This window comes from Pundamilia nyererei, unplaced genomic scaffold (assembly GCF_000239375.1).
Source record: "Pundamilia nyererei isolate P.nyererei 1_Seehausen unplaced genomic scaffold, PunNye1.0 scaffold00106, whole genome shotgun sequence".
NCBI classification, from domain to species: Eukaryota; Metazoa; Chordata; class Actinopteri; order Cichliformes; family Cichlidae; genus Pundamilia; species Pundamilia nyererei.
This window is the reverse complement of record NW_005187507.1, coordinates 470126-485747: the sequence shown is the minus strand read 5'-3', so window position 1 is coordinate 485747 and position 15622 is coordinate 470126. Positions and strand designations below refer to the sequence as shown.

Sequence of the window (15622 nt, the reverse complement as noted above, 5' to 3'; positions counted from 1 at the left end):
GGATAATTACATAATGGGTTTTGATTGGCTGCTGGCAGCACTGGGGCGTTTAAAGAAAAACTATGTTTGATTAGCTGGCGCTTGAATTCGTCTTAACTAAGCACATAAAATGGTTGAGTTCGACATCAGCATTAGATTGTATTTCTGAAAATCAGACAGATTACAACACTACTGCCTGTCTTAAACTTTTTATTTCTATTTTGGGTGTAAGTCAAAATTACCACCAGATATTAATTCACATATTAGCTGCTTTCCAGCCACCAGCAAACATCACAAACAGAAGAATGGGCTACCTAAGAACTTCTAATTTTATTAAAAAACTGGTGACAGAAAGGCGCACAGACAACAAAAAACCAAATTTAAAAAATCCCTCAATGTTCTACTGTTTAATGCAAAATGACACGATTAGAGTCTCACTGGTCTATTATTCTTTTATGTATGTTGACAGTCTCCTGCATCTTGCTGGACATCTTCTTTTTTCTGGTGAGGACGAGTAATAAATTAATACAGTGATCATCATATTTACCACGAATTGGCAATGACCAGTGACAGAGGAATTTCTTTACAATCAAATAACAGTATTACCTCACTGCACATAAAACTATGTGTTAATAGCAAATTTGATTAAAATATTAAAATATAAAAATCAAAAGTAAAGCATTGAGCTCAGAAAAAAACAGGCATGCCAATAGAAGAATTTAAAGAAATCCAAGTTGAATTAAAAGTCTTCAGCACTGTATGACATCAATTGGGGATTAAATATATCGATGAAGATTAAGGTGTTTATTAGCAAAACAACTGATGAACTAGTTTCTCATTACCCTGACAAAGATTGTGAAGCCTGTGCTTGCTGAATCTGTGTGTTTTATTAAACTGGAAATGGCAGCGGTAGATGATATTCTTCATGATATGAATCATCTCTGTGAAGCTGAGGCGGTTTTGGTATCTGACTGGGTGGGATGCCTCCTGGGCAACTCCTAAATAAGCTGTTCCAGGTATGAGCCCCCAGAATACACCCAGGACACACTGAAGGTATTACATGTCTCAGCTTAGATTTTATGCACACAGAAATATGATGACAACTATTAAAAATGTCAGTTGTGTGGATTCCTTAAAAATGTGTCAGCTTTGCCTGGTAGAGGTTACACTGGACCTCCTTTTATTTTGTTTTTGCAGAAGTTCACACAGTCATTTCCAACGCATCTCGAAGACAGTTAGAAATTCTAAGTTGTTGACTTGATAGTAAGACCAGACACCACACTTATAAGAGGAATAGGTTCTCTTGGTGGGGACAGAAGTTTTTGTTCCGTTTACTTCAAAGGTGCACTCTTTAATTGTTCAGATAACCTTCCTTTCAGTTAAAATGTGAAACCACAGCCAAAGGCCAGTAATTAGCATGTCATCTTATCATTTATTTTCTGTGAAAACATTCATATTTATATAAAAACACACTTTAGAAATGAGATGAAATTTATGCAAATCTTAGCTTTCTAGTCAAAGTGTAAAAAGGCTATAATTTAAAAAGAACCCTTAAAGTTCTGAGAAGAAAGGGATGTTATGTGGTTTAACTATTTCAGAAACAAAGTATCACATGAATAGGGAAAAGGTGGATAGGCTATATAAATTCCCTGTTCCTATTTTTTATATGTCTTTGAAAATATGACACCACTTCTCTGCTGTCAAGCCAGGAGTTTCCTCTTCATGGTCAGTCTATAAATAATTTGGTAGCCGTCATCCCAGCCGTAAAGCTGCTTCTCCTCAGGGTTGTATTTCAGACTAGCGTGGGCCCCGTACCTCCTGGGGAAGTAGATGAGTGGAGCCTCTTCACTGAGCACCATGTCGTTGACGTCAAAGACACACTGAACCCGCGAGCGACTGGCCAGACGGGTGTTGTAAACGACATAGACAGTCCCGCACACTACAAAAGCCGCCTCTGCATTTTCCCGTGGGCATCGAGTGTCCCAGATTTGCTCTATATCAAGAGTGGCAGCGTCCATCTTTGCTAGGCTGATGGTTGGTTCACTGTCACTGGGGGCATACAAGAGCCAGAGACCCCCATCATCTGCTGCAAGGTCTGCAACAGTCTCTGGATTGAGGTTGTACACAGTGGCACGGCCCTCCACAGGGAACATGGCAGTTTCTGTCACTGAGCCACTCAGAAGGTCATATTTAACCACCTGCATATCTGCTTCAGCCTCTTGCTTTATGTAATACAAATAGCCATTGTAAACAGCGCTACCAGGGCCGCTCCATTCAGAGGGAAGCCTGATGCTTCTGCTGCCTGTGACTCCCAGGGAGCGTGAAAAGTCAAGTACAGATTTGAATTGGTAGATGGTGTTTCCTGATGTGCCATTAAAAATGTAAACCTTGGAGGATCTCGGGTCTCTGGTCCACATGCCCTTGGGACTGCCCACTCGTTTCATGATTTTCACTGATCGGATGCCAGAAATTATTTCCACACAGTCTGCAGCGAGAGAAAAAACACACAGAAGAGGATATTGGTGAAGTGGAAAGAGCCACTGGTTATGTTCACTTATTTCAAATTAATGGGCTATTCATATACTGCATATACTTTAAATTATGTACATATATTTTTAACTGACCAGTACATCCATCTAGTCAGCTGCTCCAGTTGCAGATCATATTTGCCAGTCAGTTAATCATACCAGACATTATTTTTGTTAGTGCTGCAGGTCATTTCCATTTCCAGTAAATATCCCAGACCTGCCCAACAAACCCCCAAAATTTCCTCTAGAAGGAAGGAAAAAGCAACAACAAACCTCCTGTTTGAAAATGCCAGAAACCTGAAATGTTTATATGATAAGCTGTAACTATCTCATGTTATCTGAAATATCATTTCAGATAAAAAGTACCTAATACAAAATATAACATTTAATAACCTTTACTGCAGTGCCCATCATACTGTTCCTCTACAATTTTACTACCACAGAAAAAAATACCCTCTGATAGTTTCATTTAAAAAAACAAATAATAATAATAATAATAATAATAATAATAGCAAAAGCAATAACAAAATAACAAAAGCTGTAAACTAAAAATGTAGTGATAACACCTCCATAAATTACACCTGTGACAACAACATTATTGTCACTGTCACTCTGTTAACAGCATAGACTGATTATAAGATTACTTAGCCTTATACATGAATCTATGCAGAGCCTACAACATAGACTGTTTATACTTTTACATGGCATGTCTGCGTTGTCTGCCACCAGAACAACGCTTTTATTCAGTTGCTCCAAGAAACACTGAGACTGTAACATGAAAATCACAAGTTCGCTTAGTCCATTTGTTTCACAAGAGAGCTGCTGGATCTAAGTTTGAGCTATTTTTTTAATCCACCCTCATTAATGTGCCATTGTCTGTGTAGTGTAATTGCTTTTCTTACTGTAATCCATGTGACTGATTACCTGGTTAAAGGGAAATAAAACAGACCAAACTGGAAAACAGCTGGAAAGAGTTGCATCTATATTCTAAACCTCATGTCAAAACAGACATTATAGAATTGTATAAATATATAGAAATGTTAAAAAAAACAAAAAAACTGGAATTAATAAAAACATAATTTAAACATATTTTTCCTATTTAGTTTCATTACCATGTTTCAGTAAAGTGCAACTCTTCAACTAAAATGTGTATTTGCAGCCTTTCATCCAGCAGCCTGTGGTCATTTCTATCTGGCTCTCTAAATTAAAGGCAAATTCAAACCAGTCGGGGAATTGGGCTCAGACTCATATGAGTGCAGCACAAGGGCAGCATGAAGAGAAAGAAGACTAATATCGTTCTTTTGCCAAAATATACACAAAACGCAAGCCCCAATGGCATGTGTGCCAGCATTGTGCTTGCAGAAGCTGAACCGGGTCTCTACAATGCAGTAAAGTTCATTCTGGGTCACTTCACAGACGTTCACAATGGAGAACTGTGTGCAGAGATCATTCCGGCGAACATGAGAATAATGTCACTGACCTCAGGCCACTTTCTGTCCTTCCCTCCATGAATAGATTGCACACAAAAGCTAATATGGAAGGTTGTTGTTCAATCATAGACTTTATTTTGATTTTGAGAATACTGTGTATGACCATCGTTATGAGCCTAAGCAAAGGGTTTATGATATTACAGCCTAATCCTTGAATTAATGTGTTATTGATTGGCTTGTAAAGTCAGCCAGTAAAATAAAGAAATCAATACTTTTTTCATTTGCCTTGCAAGGAGAGTAAATGGCACCAAAGCAATTTAATGATCTATCATTGGGGGATTTTAGTTTTTGGAACCATTTAAGTGCAAAAATTATACATCTTCGGCTTAATGTGCCACATTCACTTAAATCTGCCACGTGGAGTAGGAATTAAAAACTGATTTCACAACTTTTTACATCATGTTTCAACCAAGCTAGTATTACCTGAGTTAATGACTCAGTGCAGCAGTTGTATTGCAGCACCGTTTGCAGCAGTTCGCCTTGGGACGTGATGATTATAATGACAAACGCTGCGCTCAAACAGTGCAAACAGGGGAGTAGCTCTGCGGAAATAAATGAGTTGCATAAAGCCAGAATTCTACTGGAAAACATGACTGCACAGTGACTCAAAGCACTCTGCTAAATGACTTGTAACAGTGCCGTGTTTGTTTCCCATTTTCCAGAGGCATGGCTCTTCCGAGACTCTCTCTGCAGAAGGAATGGTGTGGAACCCGGTCCTGTAGATGTGTAGCTCTAAATATATACATCCCAAAGGATCTGACTGTGTCATTCCTTCACTGTGAATTAAAATAAAAGATCAAAGACCTGAAGAGGACATTTTTGCTGAGATGTATGTGTACCCTGCAGCTCACCAGAGACTCTAGACTGCAGCTCCTCCCACTCTTCTTCTTCCTCTTCCTCACCTCTGCTTTCCTCCATCTCCCAGGCCTCCTGCTCCACTACCTTATCTGCCCTGTTCGTGCAGGCCCGAGGGGACATCTGCGTTTCCACGTAATCCATCTCTTGTTCCACTCGGTCCACTTGAGCAGCTGCTCCTTCCAAGTCTTTGAAGAGCATGCTGTGGTGATTCTTTAGTCCATCCATGGCTTCGGCAGTCAGCTTTTTGAAATCCTTCATCTCTGTGTGGTACCGATGGGATTGCTCATGCCACAGCTGCATGCGGTCCTGTCAGACGTGCAGAAAGCAACACAAGTGTAAATATGTATTTGGAAAATGTGTTTTTGTCTCTTTTTTATTCAAACCAGATGACAAGGAAAAAAACTGTGTTTACACTGTAGCAAACGCTGAGGTCATCAGTTTGATACAAAATAAAATTTCTGCCATGAAAACATATAAACAATGTATCCTGTCCATTTTCTGCTGCTGATGTAAAATTTTGAGTCTGTTTGAGGACCAATCTCACTCTGTGTGGTTTCAGAGTAAATTTCTTTGATGCTTTGGTTTTAATTCCAGGAAGCTTTGGTGTTGTCCATCTTTATAGTATCTTTACAAACATTCATTTCATCTAGAAAATTAATCCCAGTTATTTTGAGTGCTACTGTTACTTATTTTACACCAACACAGTATCTGTGCCCAGGACTGTATTGTTAGAGCCAATTTTTCCTTGGTGCCCTTTGGACAGGTTTGATAAAAAAAAACCTCTCTGTGCTGTTATGGAGTGGAAGTTTAAGAAAATACCTTCAGAATAAAAGCATGGTGGAAGAGATCTGTGGGTTTCATTTGCAAATCACTTTATGCAGTTTTCTTCCAGTGTTTTGTAGGGCTGTGCAGTTAATTAAATTTAAATCGAATAATAAAATTCAATTAGAACTTAATCAGTGAAACATTTTTTTCTGGCCTATTGTTTTCTGAAGTATATAGCATTGTCATTTTGTGATTTATTTTGGTGGAGTTTTTTTTATTGTATGTGGATGCAAAATGCTGCAGATTGAATGCAAATTGGACACACAACTGCATCTATAGAAGAGATGTAGGAGGAAGAGATTTTGGCTTTGAAAGTAAAATTTCTTGCGATTTGATTTGAAGTTGTGGAAGTGTTCCACAAGATAAATGATCTTTGAAGAGTAACTTGCAGGAAATAAATGCCAGGGAAAATAAGATTGATTTCATTTTCGGAAAGAATACATTTATAATTTTTGCTCCCGATGTGGGTTTGACTGGCAAGATCGCTAAAATAATTTAGTCACTCATCTTAAACTCTTAAGGATTTTTATTATTTTTCCCATTGAAGAAGTGGTAGGACTTTTTAAGGAAACGCAAGTAACCATGTTTTTGTTTTTTTGTGTATGGGTTTAAAATGCCGTATTGTTTTGTAATTTTGGTTACATATTGAACACAAAGGGTTAAATCGGTGAAAGAATACAAATAAAATGACCATTCAAACCACATTCAGCCTGCAGGCTCATGTCCTCTGTGCCACCTTTATCTTGATCTTCTAGCTGCTGCAGATCTGGCTCTATTTTTCTCCATTTGCCACGTTGCTTTGTAATGGCTAGTTACTTGAATAGAGTCTTTGTATATGTAATTTCAATTTTCAATCCCCCTAATTAGTCTACAAAAGCCCAATATGTATCCTACCAGCATGACATTTCTCATTGTGGTTCACCAGTCAGAGACCAAAACTGGGAACACTCCACTGAGTTCTGGCAAGTCTCAGGTTTATAACCTAAATGTCCATCTTTGGTATGAGTTATCATGTTGACTATTTTAAGCTTAAAATGGAACTAAATGGCACTGCCTCAATAAAAGGCACAATTAAACAGATAGTATTAAATTGCTATGCAGAATACTTATGAACCGTTACAATCATAAACCTAAGGCTTGCTTACAGTGAGCTATCGAATTCATCACACTTGAGACTGTAAATAATGGAAGATACCAGTAAATGAATGGTTCCTTTATCGCAACATCTGTGCATTTCTACAGTTATAACTGACAGCAAGCTGACAGATGAATAATGAGTTGAGGTATATACCTGGTTCTAATGTTCATCTACAACAAACCCCAAGTAAGAAAGAAGTACGAGGACAGTCAGCTGCAACTGACACCAAAAATTGAATGGCAGCTTGGAAAAGTTTTGCCTTGTCAGATGAGTCTCAAGTTCTGCTGCAAATGTGGCATGAATAATGTGAAAGCATAGATAATGGTCTGGAGGATATCTTCTTGGCACACTTACACCCCTTAATACAAGTTCTTTAAATGCCACAGCCTACCTGAGTATTGTTGCTGACCACCCTATGCCTTTATGATCAGTGTATCCATCCTCTGATGACTCATTCCAGCAGGATAACACACCATGTCTCAAACTCGAATAATCTCAAACTGGTTTCTTGAACATGACAATAAGTACACTCTACTCAAATGGCCTCCATAGTCACCAGATCTCAATCCAACAGTACGCCTCAGGGATGTGCTGGACAGATGTCAGTAGCATGTCAATATGGACTAAATTCTCAGAGGAATGTTTCCAGCACTTTGTGTTCGTGCCACATTAACTCATTCACTGCCAGCCATTGGCAGTGAATGAGTTAAACCCATTGACTCATTCACTGCAATTGACGGCTATAGACGTCAATTGCAGAAGAAATGTGTTATTAATCGCTTTGAGAATAAAGTGGAGAAAAAAGTCAGAATGTGGAGAATACAGTGGTCTCAAGGCATACCTGCTATACCCTCCATAAAATGCCTTGTGTAGATGAGTTAGTGAAATCGCACTTTAGAATTGGTTTCAGTAACAAGGAAATTGTTTCTTTCAGCTCATAAACACAGTGTGGTGTGTTTATGAGCTGGACGATGAAACGATGGTGCAGAAAGCTGCATCTGGTCAGAAGGAAAAGAAACACAGAAACTTGAGTGGGAAATGGCTGGTAATGGACAGATGCAAGGATAGCGATGGTTACGCCCTTGTGTAATATAGAGGATGTATGAGGATAGATAAGAGGATAGATGGCTGATCAGTCTGTTTCACTGACTCATCTACACAAGGCATTTTGTAGAGGGTATAGCGGCCGTGGAGGACTAAAAAAGTGGCTGGTGAATGTAAGCAAGTAAACTTTAGAAACTAGTATATTAGTATTTTTCACATTGGTAAGGATAATGCATTTACAGCCCAAGACTCAGTCGTGTTTCCAACTATAAACACTGTGGGAGGGTAAGATTTCCCTGTTTCAATCAATCAATCAATCAATCAATCAATTATCGCCTAAACTAAATAGAAAGGAGCACTGTATTTCTCAGCACATGACTGACACAGTGAGAGTGACAGGTGAATTATTTAGACTGAGATGTAATAACTGATAGCTCCCCTGCCTCCTTCCTCCTTTACATTGCTGTGAGCCTGTGGACAAATGGAAATGAAAGTTCAATGAAAGTTTGCTGATGAATTGCCGTGTTCATATCAATGCAAAGGTTGAGCCAGTATATTGGAATTGAGACCACAGGGGGGAAGTGAGTGGGATTTAACTTTAAATGTATTTATTTCACGCTTATAACAGTTTTAAGGATGACATCGTTGCAACGGAGCCACACAGTTTGACTCTGTAAATGTAAACCGAAAGAATAAAGGAATTATTTAAATTACTCCCTTAGGTGAGCAGATATTTAATCCTCAAGTCAACATAAGTGTTTGACTTGCACAAACTTTCATGACATTGATATAACATGTAGCCTCATGAGAGCCACTTTAAAGAAAAACAATACTGAACACTCGGTAATTCGATTCTTTCCTCGAGGCTCTTTGTTTACTGCAGCTTCATTCTACCTCTGAAGAACACATTTCTCGGTTAGGCTGTTGGGATGTTTGATGCCACAGCCACAAAGGTTGAGCTTGTACTCATTACTGGTGTGTCACTATCTTAAACCCTGAAGAAAATGTAATATTGTTGGACAGAGAAGGAGAGGGCTGCATGCATCAAATGATGTTCCCCCCGGAGGCTGCTGTAGAGCTGATGAGCTGGGCAGACATTGCATTAATTGCTTTGCATTAGGAAAGGCATTAAATTCAAATCAAAAAAAGAGGAGGAGGCAGTCAACTGTTGTTTATGATGTTTTTATGACTACACAGAGATCTGAGCTGCCATTTAAAGCATAAGTCACTTAAAGGACAGTCGATTCTTACCTCAATAGCCAACAATCTGTTCTCCAGATAATCCATCAGCCCCTGGTAGTAATACTGGGCACCAGTGAAAGTCCAGGCAGTGGAAATGAGGAGGGCAAACAGCAGCTTCATTGTAAGCCGATCAATGGAACAGCTGAGTTTCTTTCTTTCTCCAAGTTTTAGAGGATTCTTTGGGTTGATGTTTGCCTCTGCAGAGTTGTCCTTAGTGTCAAACAACCCATCAACGCTCATATGTGGCGTGCAGTAGAAGAATAAGTTTCAGCTGCACATGCAAAAAGGTGAGAGGCATAGAAAGAGTAAGAGGCCACTCGGAGAGTTTCCGATTATTTGACCGCTCTCACTTTGCTGGAATGTTTTCATAAACTCTCAGGGAGGAGCCTTGTGCCTCTTACCCCTCTCTATCCCAAAAAAAGTGAATGTGCTGCACTCACTTTGTACTTGTTGTACACACTCCCGGAGACATGTAAGGAATACAGAACAAACAGAACTCGATACAAGTGCCGCTCTACTCCGATTACTTTTTTACTCAAAGAAACTTTATCATACTTTGTAAGTTTAGCACTCAGTAAACAGCTTTTAGCTTCTTTTTCAGTTTCTGACACCTTTAAGGTTTCTGTCTCCTGCAACTACTTGACATGCAGCTGAATAATGGAATCAGCCAATCCAATCCCCTGTTGGGTGATATTAACTTTCTGTTGCTGCTAAGATGATCTTCTTAGCATTTTGAAGAAGCAACTGTGAGCTGTGTTGAGAGGGACAAAGATGCCAATGCTAGGGCTCAGAAATGGCACAAAGCTAGATTTAAGCTCAAGCTGTGACTCTAACACACATTACTGGAGATGACTGTACCTGGAGAGACTTGGTATCAGGAAAGAAGAAACTAGTGACCAAGAATAAGGGGAAGACAGGACTATTTATACACAAAGGGTAGATTAGGCAAGAAAGCTGGGGAGGAAATGAGAACAATCAAGACAGTCGCAGGGATGGGAACTGATTAACCCAAGTAAAACAGAAAATAAGACCAGCAGACGAAATACAAAGACAAGAAAACTCAAACTGAACACAATACAAATTGACACTGGGGAGACTGGAATGATAAACTCAAGACAGAAATGAAAATGTAATAATATTACCAAACTGAAAGGAAGTACAAGAAGGATTAGTGCCAATATATGAAGTCAGAACTAGAAAACATGAGTATCAGTAATAACTAGTCAGAAATCAGTACTATTAGCAGGCCACAACACACCCAACTGATCTGATAATGGCTGTGTACCATTTAGGCATGTTTTGCACTAAACAGCAGAAATCATAAATTGGTATTTATCCATTTTCTGTTGCTTATCTAAGTCCAGGTATCAGAGGCAGCAGTCACTTCCTCCTCCTGCTGGGATACTGAGGTGTTCCCAAGCCTAGAGATGTAATATCTGCAGCACATCCTTCCATCTATAACATATCCAAAACCTGACATTTTGGAGGCGTCAAATGCCCAAAGTGCCTCATTTGGTTTCTATTGTTGTACACTTAGCCCCTCCTGCATGATTAAGCTCTCCAACATTCAGCCTCTTCAAATGTTTGAGAGAAAATTAAAAAAGATATTTTATACCAGTCTGAAAACAAAAGACTTTTCTCACTCAGCCAGATTTAGCCCAGAAACATTGCCCATGGACATCTGTTGATTGTGATGCTGCATATGTGCTGTTACATTATGAAATACGCTGCACGTATATTTCTCCATCATTAATCATAATTACAGCATGTGCGAAAACATGACCACATCACCATATTTTAATTGAAGCCTTTTCAGTACACAGCAGACTTTTTGACTGTCATAGCAGGAACAGATTTGGTAGCGGTGGCTCATTTCCAACAAACATCCCAGTAAGCCATGACAGTGAACCAGCATGAACAATACCACGACCCTGTAATTACCTCAACTACACAGCACAGTTGTTTTTCGGTGCAATCGGTTACACCTGTGCTTCCCCTGCTATGAAACATCTGCTGTGAAAAAAGCCAAAAGATACAGCTTGGCTAACACCTGCACACCTGGATAATCATGTGATTATCCAGTCAGATTAGAATGCGGCGGTACTACAATGGATAAAATCTCACACACACAGGTCAGGTGCTCCGGTTAATGCTCACATCAAACATCAGAACGGGAAAAAATGTGAGCTCGGTGACTGTGGCGTAATTGGCGGTGCTAGACAGGCTGGTTTAAACACTGCTGATCTGCTGGGATTTTCACAACAGTCTCTAGAGTTAAATGAGTGTTTGGAGCCAACAGAGAGACTATGGTAACTCGGTAACCACTCTGTGCAGCCCTGGTGAGCAGAAAAGCAACTCAGAGTGAAACAACACATTGAGGCAGATGGACTACAACAGCAGAAGGCTGTGTCAGCCAAGAACAGAAATCCAAGCCTGCAGTGGGCACAGGATCAGTAAAACTGGAGATTTGAAGACAGGAAAAAACGTCGGATGAATCTCAATTTATTTCACTGAGGCTGCAGATGATCAGAATTTGGCATGAGCAGCATGAGTCCACTGACCAGCCTGGCTTTGTTTCAACAGTCCAGGCTGAATATTGTTGGGAATGTTGTTTTGGCACATTTTGGTCCTCTTATTACTGACGGTCACAGTGTGAATGCCAGTGTTTTTTTAGTATTGTTGCTGACTGTGTGGCCGGCTTACCATCTTCAAGCAAGGATAATGCACCAAGCCATAAAGCAAAAGTCAAACCGGTTTCATGAACATGGCTCACAACTCACCAGATCTGAAGTCAGTGGGACATCTTGGGGATGCGGTTGGAGTGGAGAGTCACAGCATGAGTATGCAGCTGACAAATCTGCAGACATTATGTGATGCAATCATGTCAACATGGAGCAGAGTCTGACTCAGAAATGGAATGCTGTTTCTAAAAGAAGTGCGATATAAGTAGTTTATCTAAGAAACACAAAATGCTGCTCTGGTAGGACCTATAGCGACGGGCTTAGTAACAAAATAAGTGGAATATGCAAAAGAACAGAACCACACAAAAGCATAAAAAGAGAAAAAAGCAGAGGACATTAAAACAGACTGTGCCGGCAGATGGAAAGTTAAGTTACAAAGAAAAAAAAGAAAGGGAAAAAGAAAAAAGTTTGTATTGGTGCATTTGCTCCATTAAGCAAGATTTAGACATTTATGGCTCCACTGGTCCCCTGGGATGATCTAACTTATTGGTTTGAGAGTGGAGCTCTGTTCCCAGCCTGACAGCTGTGATTAGTCAATAACGCTGCATTGCACCTTTGAACGAGATTGCATTTCTCTGATGTGGGCAAACAGATTATTTTCACTGCAGGAGCATCCACGCATGACTCTAACATACAACCTTTGACCCCAAAGCTGAGTTTAGAAATGTACGAATGCAGAGGTGGGGTCACATAAGGGGTTATGAGATCCCACAGTATATGAAAAAGACACATTTAAAACATCTTTTTGCAGTCCATTTATGTCTCGTTTTAGCTGTGTTGCATCTCTCTGCTCTTTGTAGTGTTAGGTGTTAGCTATGCTATCTAAATGGTTGCTTTACGATGTTCCCAGGCTGTCAGAGATGTGGGGAATCTGAATTTTCTTACTATGCATGGAATAACTCACAGAAAGACCCAAACCCAAATATGCCTATATTTATTGTTAAATTTAAAAACTGTCATAGTTAACTGTCTGGAAGAATCTGGCAGATGGTTGGAGCAAGCCAGGGAATACAAAAATCAGAGGACACAGTGGAAATACTGAGATAACACAGATCTTAGGCAGGCAACACCACAGTATATGAAACTAAGACATCCAGAAATCCAATCCAAAGAGAACCTAAAATGTAGGTCTCAAACATAGACTTCTGGAAGATATAATAAAATACACCAAGCAAAATATAAATAAACAAGAAACAAAAATGCTGGGTTCATGACCAGGGAACCACAGTGACCTGTCAGTGTTTCATCTTAGAAGTCATTAATGTTTTATGTTAAGGCTATTTTTATATTATATATTATGATGTAGAGTCTGTATTTTATACTGTTTATGCCTTTATTAGATGGTTTGAGTTATATGGCTTCAAAGAGATTTGGTTTCAATGTTACTTCCTGATTAAATAAAGTTAGTTCTGCTTTATCTTAAGCCTGTCTCATTCCCCTCTCCAAGTTTAAATCAATTTTTATAATTGTATAAGCCTTAAAATAGATATATAATCCTGGCTAAAGGTACCTAAGCCTTGCTACTTGTTGACCTTATATAAAATTTGCAAGTCAGCCTACTTAATGGTTTGAATGACATTTTTATTTATTCTTTATATGCCCTCAGTCCAGCAGGGTTACATCTGACCTTAAACACCATATCCTCATCACAACGACACATCCATTTATAATTTAAGTCTAAATTATAAATGAAAATGGAGCTGCAGTCAGATCTTCTTGTGGTTAATGACACACTGTATCCTTTTTTGTTTTTCGTACCAGCTTTTCTCTCTGGTTTTAAACTGATTTTATTTACAGAGCGCTGTTCCAGTCTTCCAGGCTACTCTGCCTGTCTCACATCGCTGCATTGGCTGCAGCAAATGTGCTGTTTTAAACCTGTTTTATGTGTTTTAACCTTTTCATATTGTTAGTATTACAGTCTTCTCTTCATTTGAAAGAGATTTTTTTTCTGCTGTCAGCAGACGTGTCCATGTTTGTGACTGGCAACAAACTGCAAAAATCTTATCTTTTTGAGTTTATAACCCCTTTCATGTGAGTGCTTAGCCTGATTACTGATGTTATGGTAAATTAATCCAGATAAGCAAAAGATATACTGGGTATGCTGAACTTACTTTGTAATGCTGCCCAATGGTGACTAATGAGGACCATAATGTACAAAATAAACATGTCGTATTCAGTAAGACTTGAAAATCACGACTGAGTCCATAAACCCATCAGGAAGGAGGATACTGAGTGCATGGATCAAGGGAGCACAAGGACATGTTCCCATAGTCTTCTACAACAGCCCTACTTTTGGTAAAAGATGGATGCATCTGAAAGGTAAAGAGGCTTAAAACTGCAGGAGGGCAAGAGACTGGAAATCTAAGAGAAAACATTCCCCGGCTCCCTTGTTCTGTGACCTCAATAAACCCTATTCTGATTGTTTTAATCACTAATCTATCATCCAATCACTAGTTTCAAGTCTCATTGAGTAGAATATGAAGTTCATTATGTAAACATGGTCATTATTAGAGTCAAAGGGAAGGATTATTTAGCATATGATCATCAGCTAACGACTTGTTAATCACAAGTAATTAGCCAATGAGTGTGCAGTGTCCTTGGTTTGTCAGTCAGACCCACTCTTAGACATCACGTCTGCTTTCAAAACATCAAGATGATGAGAGCGATAACGCTCACACTAGGGTTTCATAATGGAACTACTCTGAACAGTGGGTACATCCATTGTTTTATAATGACTATGTTTGCAACCACAGCAGTCACCGCTTCCACACTGGCTTCATTTTTGAGATCCATCTTTTATATCCAGTTGAAGATGATCCTTTAGAGTTGGCCAGTACCACCGCTGCCCCCACCCCTCTGACTTTGCCCCTGGTTAACTCCTGCCACAGCAGATCAAGCTATGATTCATGAGTCTTGCGCACACTTCATAAAATAAACCACGAAGTTGCTGCAGCTTGTTGCCGCATCATCATCATCATCATCATCAAACTTTGATTAATGTGTTGGTGTGTCAAGTGCTGCAGCAGCCTGACGACGGTGGTCTAATCATACTCTGTTTCCCCCTCATTGTCTGTTGTCCGCGATCATCTCGGCAAGTCCTGAACTGAACCACAACCTCTTGTCTATTTTTATGCTGGCAGACAGCAGACCAGACTGGGAGTGTCGTCATGGTAACAAAGTGCCGAATGGCTGCTTTTAGAAACGAAATGGGCAACCTGGAGTTTGATCTAATCTGGAATACACTGCCTGTCTGGAGCTGGCAGGCGAGGGCACAAACAGGCCAGCGGCTGTAAAATTGTGTGTGTGTATGTGTGTCTTTCTATGCCCCAGAGGTTTTGTTTAATCACACTTTTTGATTGATGTAATTACAGTTTTAGCCCCTTTTTTTTCCCATTTTGCTAAATCAATTTGAGCGTGCTTCTTGTGCTGCCTGCCACTCAGTGTGGACTTATAATCTATTATTAATTACTGCCTTAATTGCGCCATTGAGGCCTGCGATGTGATCAAAGGGCAAAACATCATTCAGGATTCATTATGTTCTACTAAGCACTGGCATATTGCACTCTCATAACCTTTTAGCTCAAGGCTGTCCTATGATGAAAGCTTTTAACTGTTGCTCAAATGTTTGTTTAGGATGGCTCTTTCTGATTCAGTTTATTTAAAAAGAAAGTGGAGAGAAATTTCCTGTGGCAAGTGTATTTTTTTCTTTTTCAAAGAAACCCTTCTGTTGTGCACGGATCATTTACAAAGTCGCCCACAAGATGGCGCCATGTGGCT

General features: G+C 39.5%; 1 protein-coding gene across 1 annotated transcript; it reads right to left on the bottom strand.

Annotated features, from left to right (window-relative positions):
• Positions 1-625: 625 nt before the first annotated feature.
• olfml3a (olfactomedin-like 3a) lies at positions 626-9442 on the bottom strand. Its single transcript, XM_005740950.2, has 3 exons — positions 9114-9442; positions 4849-5161; positions 626-2464 (listed from the first exon to the last, which is right to left on the bottom strand). Exons 1-3 carry the CDS (start codon positions 9342-9344, stop codon positions 1680-1682), a joined length of 1329 nt encoding a protein of 442 aa, XP_005741007.1. The 5' UTR covers positions 9345-9442; the 3' UTR covers positions 626-1679.
• Between the last annotated feature and the right edge of the window lie 6180 nt (positions 9443-15622).

Excerpts from the sequence above, each read along its gene's own strand:
- olfml3a (XM_005740950.2), bottom strand. The coding sequence starts at position 9,344 with ATGAGCGTTGATGGGTTGTTTGACACTAAGGACAACTCTGCAGAGGCA. Across the intron at positions 5,162-9,113 it reads ACAGATTGTTGGCTATTGAG|GACCGCATGCAGCTGTGGCA; the intron begins GTAAGAATCGAC and ends CACGTCTGACAG. Across the intron at positions 2,465-4,848 it reads GCTGCAGTCTAGAGTCTCTG|ACTGTGTGGAAATAATTTCT; the intron begins GTGAGCTGCAGG and ends CTCTCGCTGCAG.